Below are 27,319 nucleotides of genomic sequence, written 5' to 3'. Positions count from 1 at the left end.
ACGCGAATCAAAGGGGGACCCCTCACCTCACCTCCTGGGGTACAACCCCCGGCCTCCGGCACTGTGCACCACTGACTAGCCCCCAAACATTTGCCAAATCTTGCTTCTGATTCCCCAGCTGAAGTGCAGGTAGGCCTCACCTCGCCTCTTCCACCTCTGTTAAGACCTATCTCCGGCCTCCCGTTTCGGTAGTGCCAGGCTTCCGGGGGGCAAGTCCTTCACTGGGCGCGCGGGGCAGCTCACCTCAGCAACCGAGCTCTAAATGCAGCCCTCAGACATCCGAGGCCCGCGACCGGACCCCAGGCGGTCTCTGCGTGGTCTTCAAGCCAAATAACAGGCAGGCCGCACCGCCGCGGCCTCGCGTTTATCTCTTCGCCGGCCCGCAGGGGGCCCTTCAGCCGCCTCCTCCCTCTTGTGGTTTATTCTCCCTCTCCGGGGGCCTTACTGTTAGCGCAGTCGTGCAGCGAGACTCACCAAGGTCCCGGGGGCTCCGCCGCTATCCTCCGATGCCCGTCTCTCAGCGCCACCCGGAGGTCTTCAACACAGGGCTCAGGAGTCTGTCACGGCCGTCGCGGCCCTCAACATGGATGTAGGCCTCAGTGCCGCGGCCTCTCTTAACCCCTTCCCCCAGTCCGTGGAGACCCGTCTGCCGGTCTCATACTTCGGTCGCCATCTTCCCGCGGTTTGGCCCTCCTCCTGCTGGGATCCAAGCTCTGTTTCTGCCTTGCGTCGGGACTCCCCGGGGCTGTGGGCCTCCACCACTGCTCTCCGATTTCCCCCGATCAGAGTCCAATGACAGCCGCAATTACAGGGATCAGAATTCCCCCGGGTTCGCCGCGGTCCGTATCGCCGGTCTCTTACTGCAGGCTGCTGCCACAAGGAACGACTGAGTCAGGGGAGGTTTCCGCTGCTATCATGCGTTATGAGGCTCACCATAACGCCAGGATTCTGTAGGATAACTGCTATTCAGGGCAGGAGCACCACTGAGACACATCTAACCCACCATGTTACCAGCCACAATAGATATATTTATATATATTTATATTTTATATAGATCTTTACAATACACAAGTCATGTACAAAGTGGGTGCAATGTAGACGACAGCAGCATCCGGGGGTTTGTTCGAGTTTTGCAGGTGGGCAAACGGGGTCTGAGACAGGCTAGCCACATAATCTGCTGAGTGACAAGCGGGGGCGCTCTCCATGCAGGAGCAGCCATTGGCTCAGAGATGCAATGGGTAATGTCAACGAAGTGAGGACCTGCAGGAAAGTTCTACACTACATAAATAAGAGATTACGTGAGAGCGTCTGGGCTTGTATGTGTTCACAGAAGATTAAGGGGGTGGTCTAATCCACTGTGTGAGTGTGCCATGAACATCAGAGTCCTTAAAGATCATGCGGTATATCCTGAGTGGCTTCAGTGTTGGAAGGAGCGTCATCATTCCCTGCAGCATATCTTGACAGACGCCAAAAGTGAAACTAGGGGCCTCTATAGCAATAAGCTGCGAGACGCGCTCTGTGGTGGGGGAGGGGCATTGAAGTGAGACGTGCGCTCTTGGCTGAGCGAGAGAAAAGCCAGACGGCGCCTCTGCTCGTGCCTGTGAGCATAACCGCATACTGTATGCCACACAAAACTGTGGTCGGACGCTTAGAAATCCACTCCTAAATGTCTCGCCAGAGCAGCACATGCGCTGGCTCAGGCAAGACCTAAAAAGTAGTCCACCAGAGAACAGACAAAGAACTGTAGTGTGATGAGAAAGTACTAAGTCCCTGCTGCATGGGAGGAATGGAAGAGAGAAAGTAGGGACAAAGAGGCAGGACTGACCACTGTCAAGCAAGGCTTTTTGATGGACACTGAAACAAACAAATCAAAAGCAGGGTGTTGGCTTTAAGCCAACGTAAAAAATTACAACATGTCTCGAATGCTTGACCTAAAAACAATGATCCAAGCTCATGCAGCATCTTGTGAATCATACCCCCTTCCTTTGTTTTTGCCCAAGAGCATGGGCCATTTCTCAAATTCCACAGTAGGCAGAGGGGGCACCGAGGTGCCATCTCTACGGCAGGAACCAGCAAAAAATTTAAAAACAGGTTCCTGCGACTTCAATTGCAGCATAATATCTTAGAACATCTTGACTGTAGTGCGAGAATTTCACCTCATCATGTGTACAGAAATGGGTGTGTTTCAAAATATCGGGTTGCAGTTTTAGGTCTGTCTTGAAAGCGCAGCTGTCTGCTAGACTTACTGTTACCAGTTCTATAAAGTATAAATAGAGTGGGTTTTGACAACACCCAGAGGAGCATTTTTCTCTCTCCTCAAGCTACTGGCTGTTTGGTGTATCATTCCGCCTCCTGTGGGGTACCTGCATTAGAATGCATGAGGGACTATTTCTTGTCTTAAAACCATACTGAATCATGACACATAAAATTATTTATCTCATAAAGGTATTGTATATAGGAAACTGTAGAGAGTAATCGGTTTTATATTCGTTTTTTTCCACTACAGCTGTGGGGTTTTTTTGTAATTAGTTCAGTTATGACTCAAAATGCAATCTTTTGGCATTGTAAATGTTTGTAATTATAGGCAAAAATGTGACTATATAAAGGCTGTATTTGTAGCTATGTGCAATGTATTTTATCATAATATCTACATTCATACAGTATACCATTATATATTTTTTCATATACACACTACATAAATGCAGATAATGCAAGAGTATTGTACATATCAAACACTGAAACTATAACTATACACCTACCCTTAGCTCAAGTCCTAATTGTGACCTTGAACTGATTCCTAGACCTTTCCCTACCGTGGTGCTCACTTAACAATATAAGTGCAGACAATACTATGACTCCCAATATCTGATCATATTTTCTCAGTGATGATTTTGGGGAAAGCTCTTAATGGGCATGGACCTAAGCTCCTACAGGACAAGTTTTGCTACTATAAACCCTTAAGATCTTCTACAGCAAGCCAGATTTGTGAAGGCTGCACAGATATGGAATAAACTCCCTAAAAACTCAAATCTGCCTATCTTCAAAATAGGTGAGATGCAAATAATTGCTTCTATCTGTATTTTTACCTTGCAGGCAAGTTCTTCTTCTTCTGCATTTTGATTGACAATGTTTACCACGCCAAGATGCCCGTCGGTCAAACATTTACGCTTTATAAATATTTTTATAACTAAATAATAATATCATGCCCTGTGTTTTCTTTTCTAGCTCACTCTCTCATATGCTACTCATGCACGGCAGCGATAAATGACAGACAGTGTATGTCCATCCAGAACTGCTCTGCAGCAGAGACTCACTGTGAGACCATAGTCGGTAAGTTGTTATTACCATTATTATCAATACTTATGACTTGTAATGTGTCTTATGCACTTTGAAGAGCACTTCAAAGTGCCCCCTGAAGCTGCTGTCTTTGAAAAGGCTCAGTCTCTTCCTTGGAGCCCGTCGGCAGGTGGTCTTACGTCACTCTGAGGGACTGTGTGAGTGCCCCCCTGTGTGCATGCTCCCCAGTTCCTAAAGAAACTGTTTCTGGCGTTCCTATTGCAGTGCCTATTTTCTGAGGCACTGTCTTGGGACGTCAAAAACCAGTCAGACAGACAGGAAGAAACCCCTAATCTGGTGGGCGGTTTGACCACGGTTTTGGCGGTGTCGCGGCAGGGAGCACCGCCAAAGTCGTACTCGGGGCCCTTAGTGCCCCTGGGGGTATGCAATTCCATTCAATGAACATTGGAACCATTCAGTTTTCAGGTCTTTCTTGAAAAGAGTGCAGATTTGTGTAAGGTCATTTTCAGATCTCCTTCTGTAGAACAGCAAATTTCTGCAGGAGAAATTACGAGGGGGCATTTTTCACTATTATTGCACTCCACCCATGATTGTCATAAGCCACCTTCTACTACAAGAAAACCCAAACAATTCCACAAATATGAGGCAGGAAATGAAACACTTACCCAGACATCACTTTTTTACAACTTTACAGATATAGGGAATTGCAACAATTTATAAGCAGTTAGGATATTGAAACACGGAGTCCCCCTTTACGTTTTGGAATGCTGACATATCTAAATCACTGCTCTGTCTTCTGTTTTGCTCATAAATTAGGATGAATCCAGTTGGCATCTCACACATCTATTGATTTACTTTATTTAGATATGGAAGCCATTTAGTCCCAGAGTATTAATTATGGAATCCATCAATTCTTCTCTCGATAAATGAGAACGGGAGCTCTGACCGCATATGTTTGTTGCTCCTATAAGTGGCTTCTAGAGAATACACACAGGCTCACACAGTACAGCGCCAGTGCTTAATTTGTAAAAAAGTATTGCAGGAGACTGGAGTTTTTGTTAAGAGCCTGACCTTAATTCCACCTCCTGCCTCCTTCTTTCACAAGTTCCTGCCTCTTAGGCTCTCTCTCTGGCAGGTACTTTCTCATTCTTACTTCCTGCGTTTGACATTATTTTCTGATCTTTCTCTTCCTTCTTCTCTTTTGGTTTTCTGCCTTTCTCTCTCTTGCTCCAAAAGCCTGGTCATGAAATACAAGTCTCTGAAAAAGTGAAATAAATCTCTTATATGGCTGGTTCCAGCATACATTGTCGGGTAGCCAGGGGGCCTCCACTTGATTTCTGCTGACTGGCAAACACACTCCTTCCCATCAGAGACTGGGGAAACTACTTTTCTGAAGTTAGGGTTCTACTACACCATTAAATACAATACCTATGTTATGTTATTAGGATTTATTCATTTAAACATTACCAGGAGGTATCAAGACGCTATGATCCACAGGGAGAGATCAGGGCGTGATGAGTTATGGAAACAGCCATGTTTTGAGGCTCTTCCTAAATTGAAGAAGATCTGGAATAATTTTAATGAAAAGGGGAAGTGCATTGCATTCCTTGGCTGTGGATATGAAAAAACTCCATCCTCCCCTGTAGGTTTTCCTGAATCTAATTATAACACTTTCTCGAGATCCAGAAGAGCGTAGGTATCTATCCGGAACATACCAATCTAAAGAGTGCTTTAGGAAACCTGGGCCAACTCCACGTAAGTCTTTGTCGGCAAGGCAGAGAGCCTTAAACTTGACTTGTTGCCTGACAGGCAACCAATGCAAGTATCTGATGGCCGAAGCTGCTGATTGCCATTTGGGAGTCCCGGTAATCATTCTTGCAGCAGCTTTTTGCAGAACCTGCAACTTGTTCAGATTTTGTTGCTGCATGTTGAGGTATAAGGCATTGCAATAGTCTATCTTAGAAAGAATAAGTGGTGTGGTCGCAATTTCTTTAGCTGATACTGGGATGTAGGGAAGAATCTTTTTTATCATCCTGAGGACATAAAAAGTGGAGGAAGTGATCTCATTAACCTGGGGTCCAAGGGGAGTCTGTTATCTGGGGTTGCGAGACAACCGACTTCTGCAGGCCGGCAGTGAGATGACCAAAAGGAAGGAGCATTTTCAAACATAATGACCTCCGTTTTGGTAGAATTCAACCACAGACAGTTCAGCTTCATCCAGTTACCTATGGCTGACATACAGTCACAAACATTTGAGTCCTCGCAGCTGTTATTGGAGGTTAGTCCCACAATGATTTGGGTCATCATCTGTGTAGGATGTAAGGTCAAATACAAAGGATCTAATAAGAGATGCCAGCGCTTTAACGTAGATATTAAAGAGGGTTGTGCTGAGGGCAGAACCCTGTGGAGCATCGCATGGCAAGATGAATGACTTGGATACAAAATGGTCCAAAGCGACCTCCTGTGTTCTATCTGATAGAAAGGAATCCAGCAGCTACAGGGCTGTCCCCTCGATCCTGACAGCCTGAAGACGTTCTGAAAGAAGCTTGTGGTCAACCGTGTCAGAAGCTGCAGACAGATCGAGGAGCAGCAGTGCTGTGTTTCCGCCGCCATCCACTATGGACCTGATTTCTTCTGTGGTTCTGATAAGAGCGATCTCAGTACTGTGACCGCTGACCACTCCTAAACCTGAATTGGGGAGTGTTCAGTAGAGAATGGTTGGTCAAAAGTTGGGTAATTTGTAAGAAAGGTCATCACAAGGGATGTATTGAGAGGGGCATATTGAGAGAATTTGGGTTTGCTTATATCCATCTCCTCATTAGAGGTAGTATCGAGACCAGAGGCATTAAAATTATCACAAATATTTATCACTTTTTCTACAAAGTCACAAAACCTTTGGCTATGGTTGGAGGTTGTGTTTTTAGGGGCTGAAGTTAGATTAGTGACCACTTTGAAGATTTCTTTGGCAGAGTTATCAGAAGATAGAATAGGTTGCTTTTTCTTTGGTTAACATATCTTTGTATTTATTCAGGCATAATTTGTTTTATTAAAAAATGGCAGGGGGCTGGTGCTGAGCACAATCTGAAAGCGGGCTGGCCCAGACAGGCTTGCCTTTGGCTGTGCAGACGCGCTATATGCGCCATTAAATGGTGATCGTGGGCATAACCCAGAAAGCATGCTATAGAGCGCGAAAGTAGACAGAAAATCAGGACGGATGGAAATAAAAACTAACAGGGATCCAGCTGCCCCAGTTACCCCACCCCAGACTCCCCTGAGCGGGATAGTTTATTGGAAACACAACTCTAATTAAAATAAAGGGGATAAAAGGAACTCATAAAAGTATTAAAACAGGATGAAATACGATTCAAAGATGGCACCCGTAGGAGGCAGGAGCCAGGCACCTCCTGTTTGAAGGCATTGATGTGCCAAATACAAGGAAATTAAAATACGGGCTGATTTCCCACACACTCGTTGCTCTCCCAGGAGCCGCACAAACTTGCTGTAAGCGCCATCAAATGATGGTCATAAGTGGTGGGCGAGGCCTAGAAAGCGAGCGCTATAGAGCGCGAAAGTTGACAGAATAACAGGACGGATGGAAATAAAAACTAACAAGGGTCCAGCTACCCTAGTTAACCCTCCCCAGGCTCCCCTGAGAGGGATAGCTTACTGGAAACAGAACTCTAACTAAAATGTGGTATAATCGTAAAGTTACAGTTCAGACCATTACGGATTTATGGTTGTATTAGCCAGTGCAACACATCCCAAGTATCTATGGTGAAAGAGAATGAAGATGGTGGAAGAGTGATACACGTTTTCTCAAAAATCTGCCAGGTCAAGGGGTGGCAAATGTTCAGCAGCAGACACAGTCCTTTAATGGTCCTACTCTAACTTCACCATTAAGTTGTGCATCATGGATGCTTTTAGGTCTGGTTGAGGTGAGCCACACTGCAGGACTCAGGAATCGGTCTATTCTATTTGAGTGCTAAGGCTTCAATTGATATGACCTTGTTCTTGTCTTCAGGATCAGGCAGCTATTTACCCTCTAAGGCAGTTTAGCTTCCAATCATCCAAGTCTGAAATAGCACAGTGGACCCTTAAGGTTGTATGTTCAGCCCTATACTCTGAGCAGGGGTGCAGCACTCCTTCCAAGATGTCATCTGATGGCAATATAATGGTACTGTTATTCATTTGCATACCTTGAACATTATCATTAATACCACAATTATTAGGGACGGGCGAAGAACTCCGCTCCCCCCGCAGAGTGTGCGGAGATTTACCTACTCCGCGTTCCGCGGAGAAGGCCAATCTCCGCACACTCAGCAAGGAGCGGAGAAGGCCATCCCCCACCTCCACCCCCTATTAACAATTAATTCTACATTTACTAAAAGTAAATTAAAAACCAATTACCTGTACTGTGGCGTCCCCGAGCTGCCCTCCTCCTCTTCCTAGCCGTCTCTGATGATCCAGAGACGGCATGCGCAGTTTTCTCAAGGATCACCAGAGACGGCGAGGAAGAGGAGGAGGGCAGCCCGGGGATGCCACAGTACAGGTAAGTGGTTTTTAATTTACTTTTAATTAATGTAGAATTAATTGTAAATAGGGGGGTGGAGGCGGGTGGCGGAGCGGAGCCATGTTCCACGGAGTTTGTTCGCAACTCCGTGGACCTCCGCCTAGACCCGCTACGACAACTACGCCCAGGGTTAATAATTATATAATAAGGGTTCTGAAGCTAATGAAAATAACAGGAGAGAGAGAGAGAGAGCACACCCTCTTTTAAATACCATGGTATATAACCTATTAATACAAATATTATTATCATAATTAACATACCAAACTATTTTATAAATTAATACCAACCAATAAATACAATGTAATTTACAATTAAAAAGCAAACACAATTAACACATAACATAATAAATAATATGATTTTAAATAACATCCTACCCTATACCACTACAAACTACACAACACACACCTAAAATATATTTTTAAAACATATTTACACATTTAACATAATTCTCAATTAAAATATTAACAGTAATTAACTAATACTAAAATAATTATATTTGATTACCTTCCCACCCTTAATCCCTACCAATCCAGCAACTCACACCTAATATATACATTTTAAAAACCCTAATGACATATTTTCATAATTAATTATCAGTTAAACAATTACTAATTATCTGATAATAAATCAATTGTATTTAATTAACTTCCCATCCTTTACCCCTACAAATCCAACAGCTCACACCAAATATATAACATTACCAATATCTTAATTACACAATTTACATAATTGATTATCATTTAAATATTATAAATTAAAACTCATAATTAATTATTATAATGAATTTCCTGCACACTCTTTACCCATACAACAAGGAAAAGCCACACTCCCCCCAAAAAATATTACACAAATTACATAATTAATGATCAATTAAATAAATAATTATGATAATAAATAATTATTATTCACTATAATACATTTTTCCCCAACCCATACCTCTAGTAAAACCCACAACCCATACCTAAAACTTATTTTTTTTTCTACAATTGAAATAAATAATTAATAATTAAATAATTGCTACTGATTAAAAAATATGTTAATTTATTATTATTATTAATTTACTTTCCTCCCTGTACCCCTATAAACTAAAAATGTACAAACTATATAAAAAAACATTAACAATAACTATACAAACAATTTATAACATATACAATTAAAATGTATAGTACAATACATAAAAATAATTTAAAAAACAATCCTATTAACAAGAATATTTTTGTAAACAATATTAAAAACTTAAGGGCTGATTAAGATGGCAGTCGGACGAGCGTTCGACCACCATCATTGTGGGAATGTGACCGGTCGACAGGTAGCCGGCAATCCCGCCTGCCAAATTACCATCCGGCCGCCATGGAGACAGTCGGAAGCATGCCTCTTTGCATTGAGGCTTGTGCTGCGACACAGAAAAGGGCAGCAGCACAAGCCCCAATGCCAAAAGGCATGTTTGTAAACATCCGTGCACCCTGTGGCAGGCACCATGCGGTGCCAGCCACACGATGCAGGGATGTTTTGGGGCACACCAGAGGTGCCCCCCAGGGCCCATTGTGGAGGGCTACAGGGGACAGGGGCCCTACTAGGGGCTCTAAAAAAGCCTGTCTGCCAGCCTTTAAGCGTCAGAAGAACCAACGTGAAATACCTCGCGGAAAGGTGGGTTGAAATCCCCACGGCGATGCCTGAGAAGGCACCGCCTCCACTGTGTGGAATGCGATCTGACCAACAGGCTCCTTGAGTCCGTAGGAAGCTGTCGGTCAGTCTCTGGGGCAATGTGGTCCGACCGACTGCATCGTAATGCAGCGGTCTGACCCCGGTTATAGATGTAGGTGAGACCGACACCGGCGGTGTGTTGTGTTTGTCCCACCTACATCGTAATCGGACCAATAGATATTTTTAACATGGATATTTCCAACATAGATATTTTTGTAAATGATATTACCAAATTACATATTTTTAAAATCGATATTACTTACCTTAAAATCGATATTCTTGTCAACAATATTCTTGCACATATTTCTGTATCAGGATATTTCCAACTTGAAATGTATGTATCTCAATATTACATTTTTGATATTTCGTCCGAATACTGTCAGAGGTGGTCCAAAACTCCACCACCATTCTGGTTCTCTATTTGCCCAGAACAACACATATGTCATGCTTTCCTAAAGAAACTACACTGGCAGGTCGCAAGAGGGACACAGTTAAGTCTCTTTGTCTTAAACATAGGATTTTAAATAGTCGGGCCCTAGTTATTAGGCCTGGGCTATTTCTACCTTAGAGTCCTACTCTCTCAAGCTGACATACACTATAATGCTTCTTTAGTTGCTCTTCCCCAGATTTTCCACTCCTCTGCAGGCAGTTGTAGTTTTTCTTTTCCTGCCACAAAAGAGTTGAATGAATTGCCCATTTCTATCAGACAGAAAATCAGCAATCAATATTTAAAATAATGAAAGCCTGGTTTTTCCAATACTTTTAATTTAGGACCTTCTCCTCGGTTTGGGTTAGTTAGATATCTCAGCACCAGGGCATCTTTAACTGGGCAACAGACCAGTCTACAAATACTATACCATAACATAACATTTAGAAATTTGTGAATCAAATAGAACTTTATCGTCTTCATAAATGTCGGTCGGGCAGATCACATTTGGAAAAATAGGTTAAAACAATGAGATTTTATTTAGGGCCAAATTATGACTTGGGCAGTCAGACCATAATTGGACTGCCAGCTCCACCAGGGAACCGCCTTTCCCTGGCGATGGGACGGCGGTCAGGGGCTATGTAATATTCAGGTGGTGCCGCTGCAGCACCGTCATGCATATTACAAGTTTCAGGACAGCCAGCGGGTTCATGGAAGTCTTTCCTCAATTAAAAGGTTGGTGGTGCTGAAACTAAGGGGGCCCTCCAGGGCCCCCTGTGCCCACTCAGCCTGAGGATGCATGCAGGGGGGCATAACATGTGCCCACTGAGTGCATGCACCCAGGTTCCTGCACAGCATGGACTTTCGAGTCAATGCTGTGCAGGAACCCCATCTGGTGTTCCCATTGCGGTGCCTCTTTCAAAGGCACTGCCGCCTTTCAAAGATGCACTGCAGCGGGACCAGGGCCGGACTTGCCATAGCGGGCACCGGGCGTTTCCCCGGTAGGCCGCTAGGGTGGGGGCCAGTTTTGGGTCCCCTGGACCGTTTTTGTTACACGGGGTCGACAATATCGGCCCCCTGTAACAAAAAAGGCCGAAAACGGCCCTCGCAAACTGCTCGGCAGAACCCCCCCTCACCCCGGTGGGGGGGGCGGCTGAGCAGTTTGCCAGGGCCAGTTTCTGTTCCCAGTCCGGCCCTGCCCGCCAGACCCCAAAAGTGGTCATAATCTGGTGGGCAGGCGGCAACGACCTTCGGCGGAACGGTGGTGCAGCGGTTCGCACCGCCGCGCCTCTCCTCTGTCAAAAGTGGTAATTTGGCCCTTAGGAATCAGTTAAAGGATTTAAGTTTATCAGCTATACCTTAGGCCGACATAATCCAATCATCATCCTGATTTCTATTGAAGAGTATTTATTTATATTGGTTTTGATAGTTTGCAGGTAAACAACCTGTTCAATTTGAACGTATGTAATGCGTTGCTTTATTGCCAGCAGTTAAGTAGCCCACTCATTTACTAAAGATGCACGGTTTTGTAACAAAAAAAAATAGCTATCTTTGAGATAATACATAGTCTTTCAGTTCATTTAATCCTGTTCTCAAACTGAGAAAGTCAGCTCTCCCACTTAGGGTGACACATAGAAGTATGCAAAAAACAATGGATTGGAGTGCGGCCCCAAGCAATCGCCATTGACTGACATTAATTTGAGCATTTCATCCATCACTTTTTTAATGCCTTAAGTGTGATGAGTGTGCCCAGACGTAGGTCCCATGCTCACTATGTCACTGGAGCCAAGCAATACTTGTCTGATGAGCCCTAATAAGGGTGAAACCAGTCCTGGGTTGCGGTTCAGGGAGGACCTCGCCTAACATTTAGGGCTAAACTATTCCCATTGGAGCAGGGTCAAGAATGATTTGCATATGGCTGGGTGCAAACTGAGGTAGCAAGGTGGGTGAAAAATGACAGAGTAAAATGCGGCCCGAGCGCTCGCCAGTGGCTGAGATTAATTCAAGGATTCCATCTATCACTCTGTTTTTTGATGCAGTAAAGGAGGTTACACATGGTGTGCCCCCCAAACAACACAGTGCAGCCCTCGGTTGCATTCTGTGTCACAGTGAATTCTCAGCGCACATGCATGATTGTAAGAAGTGCTGAGGCCTAAATCCAAAACCAACAGAAACTCCCGATAGGAAACTCAAGGCAGGAGCACAGACCCTCCCAAGCCAGGCAGAGGGCCTTTTCTGTCCCAACACACAAGATGGGAATGTTCATTTTGGTTTATCTGCGGCACTCTGCTATATGAACCGAGAATGTGTATCTGTAATTTTTTCATTTTTGTATCAACATTTCATAGTATCAGCATATTGCTTTGGGACGACAACACGTAAAGCCCTCTGGCTCTGTGCAGGGCGGGACTGGCCGTAGCGGGCACCGGTTGTTTCCCCGGTGGGCCGCCAGGGTGGAGGTTGGTTTTGGACCCCTTGGGGTCATTTTTAGGTCTCGCCTGACCCAGCGCATGCGCTGGTCTGGCAAGACTTATTGAGAGGGCTCCAAAAAGTGCTACCAGGCCAGCCTAGAGCTACAGTGCATGTGCGCGAGCGCGCGACCCACGCTTTACAGCGATTACTTTCATTTTCGGGACCGCACGGCCGCTTTGATGTGTGATCGCGATCACTTTCACTTTCGCGGCCGCTTTGCATAGCCAATAGGTCTCGCTTTTGGGACCTTATAAGTATTTGGTTATGCAACTGTTGCATAGCTAAACACTTATAAGGTCCCAAAGGCGAGACCTATTGGCTATGCCAATGCTTGTTGTTACCAGCGGCCAGTTCTGCAGCATAGCTGCAATATCGGTCCCCTGTAACAAAAGCAGCTGCAGTGTTTCCCACATGCAACCCCCCACATCCCCACTACTACCCCTGTGGATGGTCCGACTCAATTGCCAGGGCCAGTTTGCGTTCCCAGTCGGGTCCTGGCTCTGTGTTACGACGCTTGCCCTTCTGGTATAACATTTGTAGATGGTTTGTTGTCATCAGTGGCATAACCAAGGCCCCTGGAGTGCGGGGGGGGGCAGCTCCAGGGGGCTCCCTCAGCACAGTACCCTGGCCTTAGAGCTCCTGAGTGAGTCCAGAGAGAGGGGACCCTCCCTGTACTTTGAAGAAGGGAAGGGGGTCTTAAGTTACGTTATGCCACTGGTTGTCCTCTGTAACTGTTGGAGCCGGTTAGACACTTTTTTAGGCGGGGGGTCCCAACCTGATTTTTTAGGGAGCCAAAGGTCTCCTCAAGTAGGTGTTTAAGTTGTTTTTGACGGGTCAATGGCTGGCTTGATTTTTTGTTACAGAAGGACTGACATAATAACAGAGTCCAGGTCCCATGACTATGATGGCTTTTTCCCTATGTTTCTTTAAAGTGGAGCTGTCTTGTGCATTGCACTTGGAGAAGCAGATGCAGGAACGCAGAGGAAAACAATGTAGTGCTTTGTTTGAAGGAGTGAGTGAGTATTTCTCAAAATCATCAGCTCATGATTGGTTCTCTTAGCATCGGCTGATATGTGTAATTTAAAGGTTCAACCACATCTTAGGTTCTTTACAGTCTGATTTTGAGAAATTGTAACAAGTGCAGTTCTAGCTCAAGCCCAATGTGGTTTTCTGACAAACTCGTATGTGTGGAATGACTTTAAGCCTACTGGCCTAAAAAATACTTTTAAAAAAACAGAAATAGGCAGCAAAATTTCCAAAAAAGTCGAGTATTTATTCCTTATGTGTATGAGGTGGTATTTGCGCAGCAGAAGAACCCTAGATTACAGTAACGGGGCGTTTTATTTTAAAACACTTAAGAAACTGCGAAAATCGCCGACCATCTCTCTACAAGTTCTGATGTCTCATTCTCTTCCGTTTCAGCTAACATCATGTCCATCAAGTTGATGACGAAACGCTGCGCTGCCTCGTGCGTTAACGGCCATCAGAATCTGCTCGTTGCAAACACCACTGAAGGCTGCTGCTCCTCAGACCTGTGCAACGCCTACAGCATCGGCGACAGCAACACCTTCTTTGGCTTCTCCTCCAGCGCTTCCAGCGCCAAAATCAGCTTCTTGGCGGAGGCTGCCTCGGTAGCGGTCATCGGCGCCCTGTTGAAGCTGGCGCTGTAATGTTTGACGAAAGAAGAGCCTGGGCTGTATCGTGATGGGCTGTACTGGCGCAGCTCAGACCGAGCGCATGTTTTATGTGTCTGTAGTGCGAAAAGTAGATTCATTTAACTGGTGCTTCATTTGTAAAAAAAAAAGAGGTGTCGGGGCACTTCTCAGAAGGCCAATACAGCCTGTATCTCCCATACCGTACCAGCGCTGGCAATGACAGCACCAACATAACACCTAACCACCGCACTGCTATAAGTGTGATAATTCACACTATTTCAGGCCACACAAAGCTATAATGTCATGATATTCTGGTAATAATCATTTTCAATACCTATTGATTTAATAAACACTTGATTGTTGTGCTCATCTCGAAATTAAAAAGACAGCGCCACCATGTGGTGGGCTGTCACTAGAGCCGGTCCTGACAATTAAGGGGCATATCAACAAGGCGGCGCTAAAAGTTATCGCCGCTTTTGCGTCCGTTTTTGGACGATAAGCGGCGATAATTTTATCGCTCTATCAGCAAGGTCACGCCATCGCTTGAGTCCTTGCTTTAGCGCCCTTTCCCGTAACGCCCACCTTTGCATTTCTAATGAGATGCAAAGTGGGCGTTCCGTCCCAAAATAACTGGAGAAATGTCGCTCACCGACATTTCTCCAATTATCAATGGGCACGATAACAAGCATAGCGATAAGAAAAGTAGCGCTAACCTTGGTTATCGCTACTTTCCTTACGCCTGCTTTTCCTTTGACTAACATATGCTAGCCAATGGGTGGTGGATTATAGGGCCTAGACCACCCAGCCTTATCAACGAGGAAACCGTCGTTTTCCATGGAACATCGCTGGAAAACCAGCAATGTTTCATGGAAAACATCGCTATCACAGGAATAATTGCGATAGCCGGTGATAAAATTCCTCACGCTAAGGGCGGCCAGTGATAATTATCGCTGCCGCTTGTTGATATGCCCCTAAGTGCACCGGCACAAATAAAGCACTGCATTTAACCCCATTTTATTTGAGTTACAGCTTTATTTTCAGATACCAGAGCTCGAAAATGGTGGACAAGGCCTGCCACTTCCTGTTTCACAGTTATGCTGTCTGAAAATAAAACATATATAAATATTGGGCAGAGGAATACCCTTTATGCCCTGCAGCGCATTAAAAAGGTGCACGGCTCTATGTTGCACAGCAAAGGCCATTGTATACGCCCAGGACAGATGAAGGGCGGGGTCAGAGGGGGTCAGTGAAGGAAGAATCAGCTCAGCACTGATTGCTGGGAAATGATTCCACTGAATCATGCTACCTTAGCCTTGTTTACTACTGAGCCGAATTAAAGAGCAGGTTTCCTTTGAGGGCCTGTCCTGATAAACCGTGGTCTACTGCTTAAGTGAAAGGTATAGAAGCAGGAATTAAATACTTTCTCTGCTTCTTCAATTACCACTTGACCCTGGGCAATTCACACTCAAATAACTTCCGGAGGTCATTTAGAGACTGTGAAAAAAATTACCCGGTGCAATTAACATTTTTTCGTTGCAGGTCTTCCAATTTCGAGTCTAATGTAGGGACTCCATTTCCCACAAGTCTTCAGTCCCCCAAGATGGGGAGGAGCCGCTAATGCGCTCAAAAGCGCTGCTGCCATCCCGCGGCGTGGGACGCTTTCTCTGCCGGTGCTTCCAGCATGGGGACTCCATTTCCCACAAGTCTTCAGTCCACCAGGAGGGGGAGGAGCCGCGAACACGCTCAAAAGCGCTGCTGCCATCCCGCGGCACGGGACGCGCATGGGCCGCGCCTGGGCAAAGCTCCGGCCAAGGGCAGGCCCGTCCACGCCCCTCAGAGACTGGAAGAGGCTGGGCTAAGCCCCCCCCCCCTTGTTTTGACTTTAAATTCAATTTGACTGTAAGACTTTGCTGGTCCACTCACAATCTATACTAACTGCCTGGTGCTATATCTTTTCCAGTTACTTGGTCTCACCTGGTCCTTCTGGAGCGTCTCCTTAACATCGCAAACAGGAGTACTTTCCACCACCTCCCCACAGTTGTGACTGGGTTGTCCCTATGCACCGTATTGACAATTCTAACCTATTTGTTGTGAGTTCTGTATAATTGATATTTAATACTTCTGTGCAAAGAGTTGGAGGGGTGGGGAAGAGTCTCCAGCTCGACTCGCACAGATTTAAACCCCAGCCTTTTTTTCCATTGCATCCAATAATTACACTCTTGCATGTTCTATGCTTTGTTGATCAATTTGGGTTTGAGTGCTCATCTTGTTCTCTAGTTGGGTGGTTCATACTGTGGGTTTATTAAGCTCCAGCAATGGGGAAACGCACCTGTACTGCCAAGCAGCCCCGCCCTCAAGCAACCCCTTCTTCCTCATTGCCCCAAACCTCAATTGATAGAATGTTGCAGAGGGCTATAGGTGCGGTTAATACAGAAATAGAAGTGACAGAAAGGCACCTGTGTCTAACCCCAGACTTCTGTCTCCCGCTGTTAGACCCATTGCCAGATCCGCCTACTCCTAAAGCCCCCAACCTCCCCTTCACACTGAGAGCTTCTGAGTCCTCCCCTCCACCACAACCAGAAGCTGTCCCAAAAACTGTAACTAGGAAGGGGGGTGCTTCGCCTAGCTTATGTAAAAACCGGAAGCGCAAACAACCGAATGAGGGGGCACCCAAAAGTAAGAAAGTGAAAGGGGGGGTCGGTATCAATCGTAGAGTCTGTAGACATTCCCGAAGTAACCGGAGAACGCAATGACACCACTCAAATAGACCTCGACTATCCAGTGTGGGTTCAAAACCTGATAGTAGATCTACTGAGCAAATTTAGAGGGATTGTCAAGGAAGAAGTTGCCTCTCTAGCTGACTGAATACACATTTTGACTACAATGGGGGACGCTAGACAACCACATATATCAACTAATACCAGGCAAACTGTATTGAAGGGGACTGATTTCAGCTGCCAGGTAGACGCCCCTAGTTTGACACCCGTAGACAACTCAGAGGCACTTAGGACCCAAGAACCTGTTGGCCCAGGGGGCCTCAGTCGGTCAAACCATCGCACTAATCTGAGAGATACAACCCCCCGGATGCACGCACATAGACTAGAGGTACAGCGGGCACTGACCCATCCTACCAACACAGTATCAATGAATGTTAATTGTGCGGAAGGGAATATTAACACAATACGTCCAATGCTGAGCACAAACAGATGTAACACTTGCCCAACAGGGCAAAGAGCGAGTAGAGAAGGGTCGGGAGGGGTAGATAGTACAGTGGGCATTCAGCCCACCATCATTTTACCTCCATCCTCATTCCCCTATGTGATTATTTTGACAGGGGTTCCTGAACTCAAGAGTGGCCAGAGTGAGGTTCTGTAATTCTCAAGACTGACTCCATTTTATATTGTGCCACCATTTTGTGTTGCCCTCACGTAGGCCTGTGAAGGTAGCCTGACGAACAAAGTGGCCTGGCCTTCTTAGTCTATATATACATTAACTAGGTTTCTTTCTGACTCTGGAATGAACTGTAAGAAACTGACCTCTTCACCTGAAACTGACCTTGCAAAGTCAATTTCCCTGATCGATCTTTGTCTGAGATTGCCAATCAATGTTCAGGACATCGTTAACTTTTATTTTCCTTGCACATGCCTTATCTTGTTCATCATCTGTTACTGTTTCTTTTTTTATGTTTCTTCATTACATGGGTTATGCTTTCAATTATAGGTTTTTCCGGCTTTTGGAGATTGAATTTGGAACATTCCTAATGATTAACTTTTGGGTTGGGATACTGTACATGTAATCATGCCATGCCCTGCAGTGCCATCTAAATCAGATTAACCTTTGTGAACTATGTAATTATAATGTTTTGCCCATATCCTGTTAAAACCCCAAAGGCTACTCACCTGCTGACCCTCCAGATTTTCCATTTGTTTAGGAATGTAATTGGTACAACTCCCTTACATGCCTGGGGCAGGATAAAGAGTATATAAGATGTGAAGTAAGACCAGTCTATGGACTACCTCATTCAGTTGCTACGGCTTCTGTGTGACATAGTCACACTCATTTGAGTTTAATAAAAATGTTCTTTTATATTTCAGCTTCTGTGCCAAATTCTTTATTATTGGTTTGAATGGACTAAGTATCAGTGAGACCCCTGAGAAGAAGTTTATATTTCTTCAAGAGGGAGTCACAACTGGACCTGCGGAACAAAGGCTTGTTTTGGTTGGCAAGGCATAGGCAGTTTCCCTATGACAGGGCAGGAGAAATTTGAAAGGTCCGCAGAGTAGGTTGGGTGGCCAAAAGCCAAAAAACCACACAAGGGGACTGCTACTAGCCCAGAGCCGTAGCCCCGCAGAGCCCCATATAGAGGTAAGGGCCCTCCCACTGGATTATTGTTACCCCTACTCCTCCATCTTAGATAGGATCAATAATACACCAGACCCTGGTAGGTGGCCACTGGAATATCAAATCACTGACCACAGGAATCCCCCTGATAGACTCTTGCCCTATAACATATCGGTAGCAAACAGATACAGGGTTCTAGAAGAAGTGGACTGACTAACAGTGACCAAGGGAATAGACTGGGGTACTAGAATTTCGAGGTACTATGGACAACGGACCTGGAGATATTATCAAAGCAGGTGACTGGTGGTGCAGCCAGAACATAAGAAGAACCCCCTGGACAAGCAGTCTCCATAGCCCCTGACCCCCTAAACAGCAGTGGCACAATGGTAGAACAACCCAATAGCACATTGGTGACCACTCCCTCGGCTCCAGCGGGGGGCACCCAAACACCTGGCATTATTGCCTCGGTTGTTCCCACCAACGAACAAAATACAGGGAGGCAGCTAAGTGTCTTATCTTGGAACGTTGCTGGTCTCAAAAGCAAACTGTCCTGCTCCGACTGGGGGCTTTTTGTGGACCAATTCGACATCTGCATGTTCCAGAAGACTTGGGCAAGGGAAGACTCAGTGAGGGTGGGGTTTGCGTAATTTGGCATTTCGGGCATCACAAAGGGCAGGGGCAGACCATCGGGGGGTTTATGCATCTGGGTCGGCATGCATCTGGGTCGGCATGCATCTGGGTCGGCATGCATCTGGGCTGCAAAACTAACTGGTTGGATTCCCCGTCTAATGATATTCTGTGTGTAGCACTTTGCTTCCCCACCAAGTTGAAACTGGCTGTCATTAATATCTACTCCCGACCTGGAGCCCTGAATAAGGAATCACTGACCTTTGATTTACTGGATCTCTTAATTCCCACCCCCCCCCGAATATGCTGCTGGTTGTAGGGGGAGATTTTAATTGCCAATTTGAGCCCCTTCCCGACATTACTGAATCAATCGCCAGTGAGGAGGATGTGTGATGGCTAATTCCCGATCCACAAATTCCATCTATTAAGGCGTGGTCCCCGCTGGCAGTCCAGATCAATGTGATTACATTGAATCACTCTCTGAGAGCGTGCATTGGCCGCACACCCTGAGATAAACCGGGGAATTTAACATTCAATACAATTGGCCCAGCCTCTCTACTGGACTATATCGTAGTGGAGAACAGGATGTGGTGTAGGGTCCTTGATTTCATTGTCCATCAGCGACATGACAGCGACCACAACGCTCTGTCCGTGGAATTAAAGATGCCAGACCTTGGAACTGTCTTGACCAACAGCACCCCCTGATAATAATTTAGCACTCAGTAACAACAGGAGAAGAATCAAATGGGGAGGGGGGGCAATTGAGCAGTCACCCGAAAAGCTGACCACACTATATACTGCAATTGTTCCTGTTCTCTCAAAAATGGGTAAAATCACAGCAGTGATGGGCAACCCAGCATTTATTAACGAAGTTGCAGACCTGCATGCGGGCTTGGTTATCCAACTAGCTGACATATTTTTCCCAAAGTCACACTCTAAGGTGAAAACACTGACCATTCGATCCTGGTTCAACAACAACTGTCGGAAGATTAAAGGGGTTTTGCTAGAGGCCATTAAAGCCAAAGATAAACCATTAAACAAACATATGCGGAGGCTGTATAAAGAAACCACGCGACTAGCAAAACAGACCTGGGAACTGTACAGATGGGATGCTTTAAAAACTCCTGAAGACGCACTAATGACTACATCACGAGTTAGCAATGATGAAGCTATTGAGATCACCCTCCCTGAAGTTGAAAATGCAATTAATAAGCTCCCCTCTGGTAAAGCACAGGGTCCGGATAAGCTCCTGGGGGATCTTTTCAAGGTGGAACCTAAAATCTGGGGTCCCTACATATGGGCTCTATTCAACTCCATTGTGAAAGGCATGCCGATCCCTGAAACTTGGGCAGGGGCTGAAAAGGGATCACCACTCCTGCCTGCAAACTATAGACCGATCAGTCAGATCAATGTCACGCATAGGTTAAACGGACACTGGCAATAGTGGGTAGACCAGAGCTATTTAATTCCCCTGATTGTATTAATAAGAAGGATGTTATGGGGATTAAGACCGCATTAGTCACATTATTTATGGCTGAGAGGGAGGACTTGGAACTAAAAAAGCCATTAGTTAGAAGGAATTATGCGCTTATAACTGTTCCTGGTCTTGAACCCTACTTGGCCTTTGTAACCAGTCCATTTCACAGGTTTCTCCTAATCAAATTTCGCTTTAATCTGATACATCTTATGCTTGTTTTTTTTCCCACATGGGCTACCCCTGAAAACGCAACCCCATGTGATTGTGACAACTTCTCTACTCAGGACACACTACATTTTATTATGTTCTGTGAGCACTATGCACAGATTAGGAAAAGATACCTGTTACCCATCCTAAAGGAGGCTGGTTTCTTACAAGTGCGGCCAGCGCTCCAGTTCTTGCAACTTTTACCCAGCATTAACATTGCATTTTATGTATCAAGCTTTTTAGTTGCGGCTGATCGCATAAACAAGAAGCGTGTCAGTGTACGGCCAAGTCCCAATATGACTGACTTGGTGTGAAGGGTGGGTGGTTGCCCCTTTTGGAGTTTTTATTCTCATTAGACTTTTTATATTGAAATTATACTATTGCATCTTATTTTTTTTTTTTAATTTTGAATTGAACTCATGAAATATGTTCATTTCAACCTTTTTTAAATTTTGACAATTTTGACAATGCTATTTAGAATCACTATCGTAATTGATGAACTTTTGTCCTGTATTTTATGTGACTATCTGTTTGTTATGTCTTTTTTTGATTTTTTTAATCGAATAAAAGTAATTGACTGACAATGTCACGCAAAAACAGTTTGCAGGGATACTTCTGAATTGTCTCCAGGTGTGGATGGAAGAATATGAAATACTCAGCCCATATCAAGCGGGATTCAGAAAGAACACTTCCACCGTCAATCAAATATATAGACTCCAACTTATATTTTGGAAAACTGTGAGAATGGAAGGTGGCAGCCTCTATCTAATTTTTGTGGATCTCAAATCGGCTTTTGATTTGGTCCCTAGAGTCAAACTCTGGGGGGTAGCCAGTGACATGGGGATCCCCTGCCATCTCCTGAGCATGTTAATTAGATTGCATGAAAGGAATTTTGCTCAAGAGAGATGTGGGAAAGGAGGCAAACTAACGTCCCGTTTTCCAGTAGACAGAGGAGTAAGGCAGGGGTGCGTGCTTGCACCTACCCTGTTTTGCCTCTATGTCAATGCATTGGTTGCCCAACTATCAGTGGTAAAAGATAATGATGCCCCTAAGCTAGCAGGTACAAAGTTCCCAGCAATGATGTTCGCAGACGACACCCTCCAATCGCCCATGGGCATCCAGAGGGTCTTGGACAGTTTTGTCACTTTTTGTAACAACAGGGGGCTGGAGATAAACACCCAGAAGACCACGTTTATGGTATTCAATCCAGCCAAGACAACACCCTCCAATCCATGTCTGGATGATACAATGCTGTAGAGGGTGACGGTAATCGACTATTTGGGTGTCCCCCTGACCGAAAATATGGAGTGGTGGCCACAAATAGCCAAGGCCAAACTCAGGTTGGCCCAGACTACTGGGAGTATTGCAAAATTACTTAGAAACTCCTCTGCAAAACCCGCTGGTCGCCTAGTAGAGATCTATAAAGCGCAAGCCAGGGGTGTGTCAATGTACGGGGCGGAATTATGGGGCCATTCACCCAATACCAACTTTGGCAAAGTAGAGAACATTCTTTTGAGGCAGATCGTAGGTCTTTCTGTAAGTACCCCTCTAATCCCCCTACAATTGGACCTAGGAATTAGACCCATCGGGGATGAAATTGGTCTCAGGCCCATAACCTTCTGGTGTAGACTGTGGGTGACGCTGGAACTGGCTCTCTATCGAATAGAACTAAAAGAGCTATTGGGCCTCCCGGGTGTTGATAAAATCCCTTGGTTTACACACTTCAAGGATGAATGCTCCAGGTTGGGAAAGCCAGTCTTTGGAGTAACCCAGAGGAAGCTTACCCTACAATTTCACGCACTGAACTAGTAAAAATTTACCATGCGACCAAAATTGCAGCTATCGCAGGGAGCTCAAACATAGGACACCTCACCACTAATTCTTTGCTAATGAAAGAAGTATATATTATTGAACCCTTTCTGGATGATATGCAACCTCCTCTCGCAAGGAAACTTTATGTCAAGTTCAGATATGGCAACCTGCCGCTTCGTGCATTTTCATGCAAATGGTCAAAGACTGCTTTGCGAGGGTGCCATGCCTGTAGCAGTGAGGAAGAGTCAGAGTTACATGTTCTCTTTTTTTGCCCTGGCTACAAGCCAGCTAGGCAGAGCTGGCTTATCCAGTTGTACAGGAATCTAGGGGTTTTGCACTATGGGGAGGCCTTTAGAGTCCTGAAAACTGATACCCGTACACCCATTGTATTCGCCGTATCACAATTTTTCTTTTCAATGTGGAGTAGGCGTTGGACCCACTTAAATCAGACTCCAAAGAAGCAAGCACACACAATGCCCCTTGGTGCAGTGGTCTGACTCGACTCTAAAGTCTCTCAAGACGTAATTGTCCCCATCCACTAGAGCTTTTATTTAAATTTTAAAGCTTTTATGTCTCAAAATGTATTTTATTAACTTTTTATTGTTCCCTGTATGTGTACACAGGGTTACTGGTGAGATTATCCCCCTCAACTTACCACCCTACGACCTCACTAAAGTACTTTTTAATATTGTTTAAAACTAATCTCATTCCTAGAGCCACAAACACCAAGGTGCCGATTCCAATCCTGTAAAACCCGGGTACGATTCATCGTACGGAGCGTATTCTCCATACGATTCGTACCCGGGAAATCCACCGTACAATCCAGCAAGTACGATTCGTACAAAAATACCATTTCCGTACGAATCGTACAAAACACCGTACGGCTAAAAAATATCTACGAGTCTGATCCTGGACAGCGTGTACGCAACGTCCGTACGGAGTCAGGCAGCGTTTTACGGACCAGCAAGTACGATTCGTCCCTACGTCACTTCGAACAGCTATTTTTTTACGGCAGCCAAAAAAAGCCGGAAAACTGAGTCCGACGCGAAAACGGAGCCCCGGTACGTGACGGACAGCCATGGACCCCATCCTACGTGTTATCCCGGCCCTCTTAGCCTACGACCTGGTGCATCGAACCCGACGCACACGCCGCAGAAGGTGAGAACAACACCCAGGGGCCAAGGGGGGGTGAGGGGCAGGAAACATACCCCCTACCCAAATTAAAACCTACAATATTGAGGACATACATTACCTCAAGGGTCTGGTCACTCCGGGGGGCGTGTCCAGATGTCCACCAATCCCTGCATCACGCAACAACGGAAGTGGATGTGTACGCGTACCCCTACACAACACTACAATAGTGATACGCACCGTACTCACACATACATACCGGGGTACGGTCCGTAGCACTATAATAGTGGTGCCGTGGGGGTACACGTGGTACGGACCGTACACACGCCCTCAGAGCGTGTGTGCGGTCCGTATCACCATTGTAGTGGTACCGTAGGGGTACGCGTGGTACAGACCATACACACGCCCTCAGAGTGTGTGTACGGTCTGTAACACCATTATAGTGGTGCCGTAGGGGTACGCGTGGTACGGACCGTACACACGCTCTCAGGGTATGTGTACGGGCTGTACCACGCGTACTCCTACGGCACCACTACTATAGTGATACGGACCGCACCCACACATACATAGCGTGGGTACGGGCCGTATCACCATTGTATTTGGGCCGTAGGGGTATGCGTGGTACGGACCGTACACACCCCATGAATGCGGGGGTACGGTCCGTATCACATGTACCCCTATGGCACCAGTACATTTGGAATACAAGGCGTACACACGCCACAAATGTTGGCCTACGGCCTGTTGCAGCCTATTACCTCTATATTGGTGTGTGTGTAGGCCCAGGACAGCAGTGTACTGCACCAAGGGGGTGGGTGAGTGGGTGGCTGCATAGGATTCCCAGCAGTGGACAGACATGTGATGGGTGGGTGCAGAGGACTCCCAGCAGTGGACAGAGACATGGGGGTGGGTGCACAGGACTCTCAGCAGTGGACAGAGACATGGGGGTGGGTGCAGAGGACTCCCAGCAGTGGACAGAGACATGGGGGTGGGTGCATATCACTCCCAGCAGTGGAGAGACATGTGAGGGGTGGGTGCAGAGGACTCCCAGCAGGGGCCTGCAATATGAGGGGTGGGTGCATTTCACTCCCAGCAGAGGACAGACATGTGAGGGGTGGGTGCAGAGGACTCCCAGCAGTGGACAGAGAAATGGGGGTAGGTGCACAGAACTCCCCACAGTGGACAGAGACATGGGGGTGGGTGCACAGGACTCCCAGCAGTGGACAGAGACATGGGGGTGGGTGCATATCACTCCCAGCAGTGGACAGACATGTGAGGGGTGGGTGCAGAGGACTCCCAGCAGTGGCCTGCAATATGAGGGGTGGGTGCATATCACTCCCAGCAGTGGACAGACATGTGAGGGGTGGGTGCAGAGGACTCCCAGCAGTGGCCTGCAATATGAGGGGTGGGTGCATATCACTCCCAGCAGTGGACAGACATGTGAGGGGCGGGTGCAGAGGACTCCCAGCAGTGGACAGAGACATGGGGGTGGGTGCACAGGACTCCCAGCAGTGGCCTGCAATATGAGGGGTGGGTGCATATAACTCCCAGCAGTGGACGTACATGTGAGAGGTGGGTGCAGAGGACTCCCAGCAGTGGACAGAGACATGGGGGGGTGTACATCATTCTCACATGACCACAACTCCATGGGTGTATGTACGCATCCCTAACTTTGGACGATGATGATAGTGCCATAACAACACATCACTGACAGCAGTGTCCCACTCCCAGGAGGATGGATGTCACTCCCCCACTGCATGACACACCACATGTGGGTGTGAGGACAAATAACACATGCATACCCACCCCTGGCGGATGCAGCACAATACACACACTGAGATCATGCCACAAGACTGTATAGTTATGTCACTGCCTACTAAACTAAGAGAGCCAAAGGGAACACACACTGTCACGCACATCCCAGGACTGATAGGAATGTTCAGGTGCTGGGCCAGCCACCAAGATGTTGTCTCTCATGGAAGGACTAGGGTGGAGTTCCCACAGATACAATGCCCACAATTGTGAGTCAGGTGCCCAAATACCCTGCAGAAAAAGTACCATATGTGTGCTGGGCCGGGAGTACACACATGCATAGTGCTGAAAAGGGAGAATTTCTCCATGAAGGCATTTCAACATACTCAATACACAAGTACAGTGACTAGCAAGGATGGCACAGACGATGCAGCCGAAGACATTGCTGAGCAAGCATGGCCAGAGTTGAAGGGATCCGTCACCAACAAAGGAAATGTAGACACAGGTCAGCACAACAATTGTGCAACTCTTTGCAGGGAAGATGTCAGGTGCCACAGAGGAAGGAACACTCCTTGGGACAATGTCTCAAAACCAAAATAACACACACTACCAATGATTCTTTGCAGAGACCTTGTGATGGTCCACCTCATGACCATCAGAGTAGAACATTTCTCAGAACCATAACACATTACCACAACACCAACTCCAGGAGCCTCAGCACCAACATCAATACGTGAAATGCAATAGTGTGCAAAGTAAAAATAAAATGCTTTATTCTGCATAAAAAACAAATAATGAAATGACACTATATACAAAGGCCAATGGCCAGTCCATAATAGAAGTACTTGGGGGGACACATGGGCACGCGTCTCCCCTAGCTTGCCTGCACATTGGAACCCTCAGGTACGTCGACCGGGGGGGGGGCATCATGTAAGGAAGGACCAGGCACCGCAAGGACAGGAGGGGGAAGGGCAGGTGTGGTGGGTGCAAGGGTGGACGTCTCCGCCACAGGGGGTGGGGCAGTGCCAAAGGTGGATGTGAGCACGTCGCTGCACACTGCTGCCAGGGCGTCCAGGGTAAGCCCTGCACCGGAAGAAACCCCAGGGCAAACGGAGGGGGGGTGGCCGAGGGATGGGGTGCAGCGCTCTTGGGAGAGGGGGTGGACAGGGGCTGGGACTTGACTACCCTGCCCGGGGACTTCCTCGCCCACTTGCGGGGTGGTGTCACAGTAGGGGGAATGGGCAGCTCACCCATGTCAACCTCTTTGGGTGTCAGTTTGGCAGGGGAGCCAAGTGGAGTGCTTTTGGAGGGACTGGGTTGTGAGGCCTGCGGACTCAGACTGTGGTTGCGTGTATGTCTTTTTGCCCCAGACCCAGTGGGTGTGCCTACATCCCCCTGAGTGTGCGTGACAGGAGGTGTGCTCTTGCCCTTACTTGGTGGTGTGCTGCCTGTGTCTGGTGGGGTGCGTGCTTGGGAATGTCTGGGTGTGCATGGGACAGGTATGGGAGAGGGAAGTGTGGATGGGGCTGGGGTGGGGGGGACGAAGCGCTGCAGGAGACTCACTGCTGCCGTCAGTGAAGAGTCCATGGACTGCACGATGCTGACATGCCCTCCATGAACGACACCATCTGTGTCAGCAGTGTGGTGTGGCCATGGAGGACAGTCAGCACCGATGCCTGCCCAACCTCCAACTGCCACAGTATGTCCACAGGCTCTGCACTGAGGGCAGCAGGGGTGACAGGGGCAAGGGGTGCGGTGCCTGTCCCGAAGGAGACATGGTGGTGCCCTGCACGGACAGGAGGGACCGGAGCAACTGGGAGGCCGGTGATGGGAATGGAGGAGGCGGGGAC

The 27,319-nt window shown here is 46.7% G+C and overlaps 1 protein-coding gene across 1 annotated transcript in view; it reads left to right on the top strand.

Moving 5' to 3' along the window:
• Positions 1-18,218, top strand: part of LOC146830617 (prostate stem cell antigen-like) — a 49,558-nt gene extending 31,340 nt beyond the window's left edge. The window contains exons 2-3 of the mRNA XM_085604806.1: positions 3,226-3,330; positions 13,893-18,218. Coding sequence (XP_085460932.1) covers positions 3,226-3,330; positions 13,893-14,140 — 353 coding nt within the window. The 3' untranslated portion in view covers positions 14,141-18,218. The remainder of the gene's footprint in view (positions 1-3,225; positions 3,331-13,892) is intronic.
• The last annotated feature ends 9,101 nt before the right edge of the window (positions 18,219-27,319 follow it).

The sequence above is a fragment of the Triturus cristatus genome, chromosome 5_1, assembly GCF_964204655.1.
Source record: "Triturus cristatus chromosome 5_1, aTriCri1.1, whole genome shotgun sequence".
NCBI classification, from domain to species: Eukaryota; Metazoa; Chordata; class Amphibia; order Caudata; family Salamandridae; genus Triturus; species Triturus cristatus.
The sequence above is the reverse complement of the archived record's forward strand: the minus strand, read 5'-3'. Positions and strand labels throughout refer to the sequence as shown.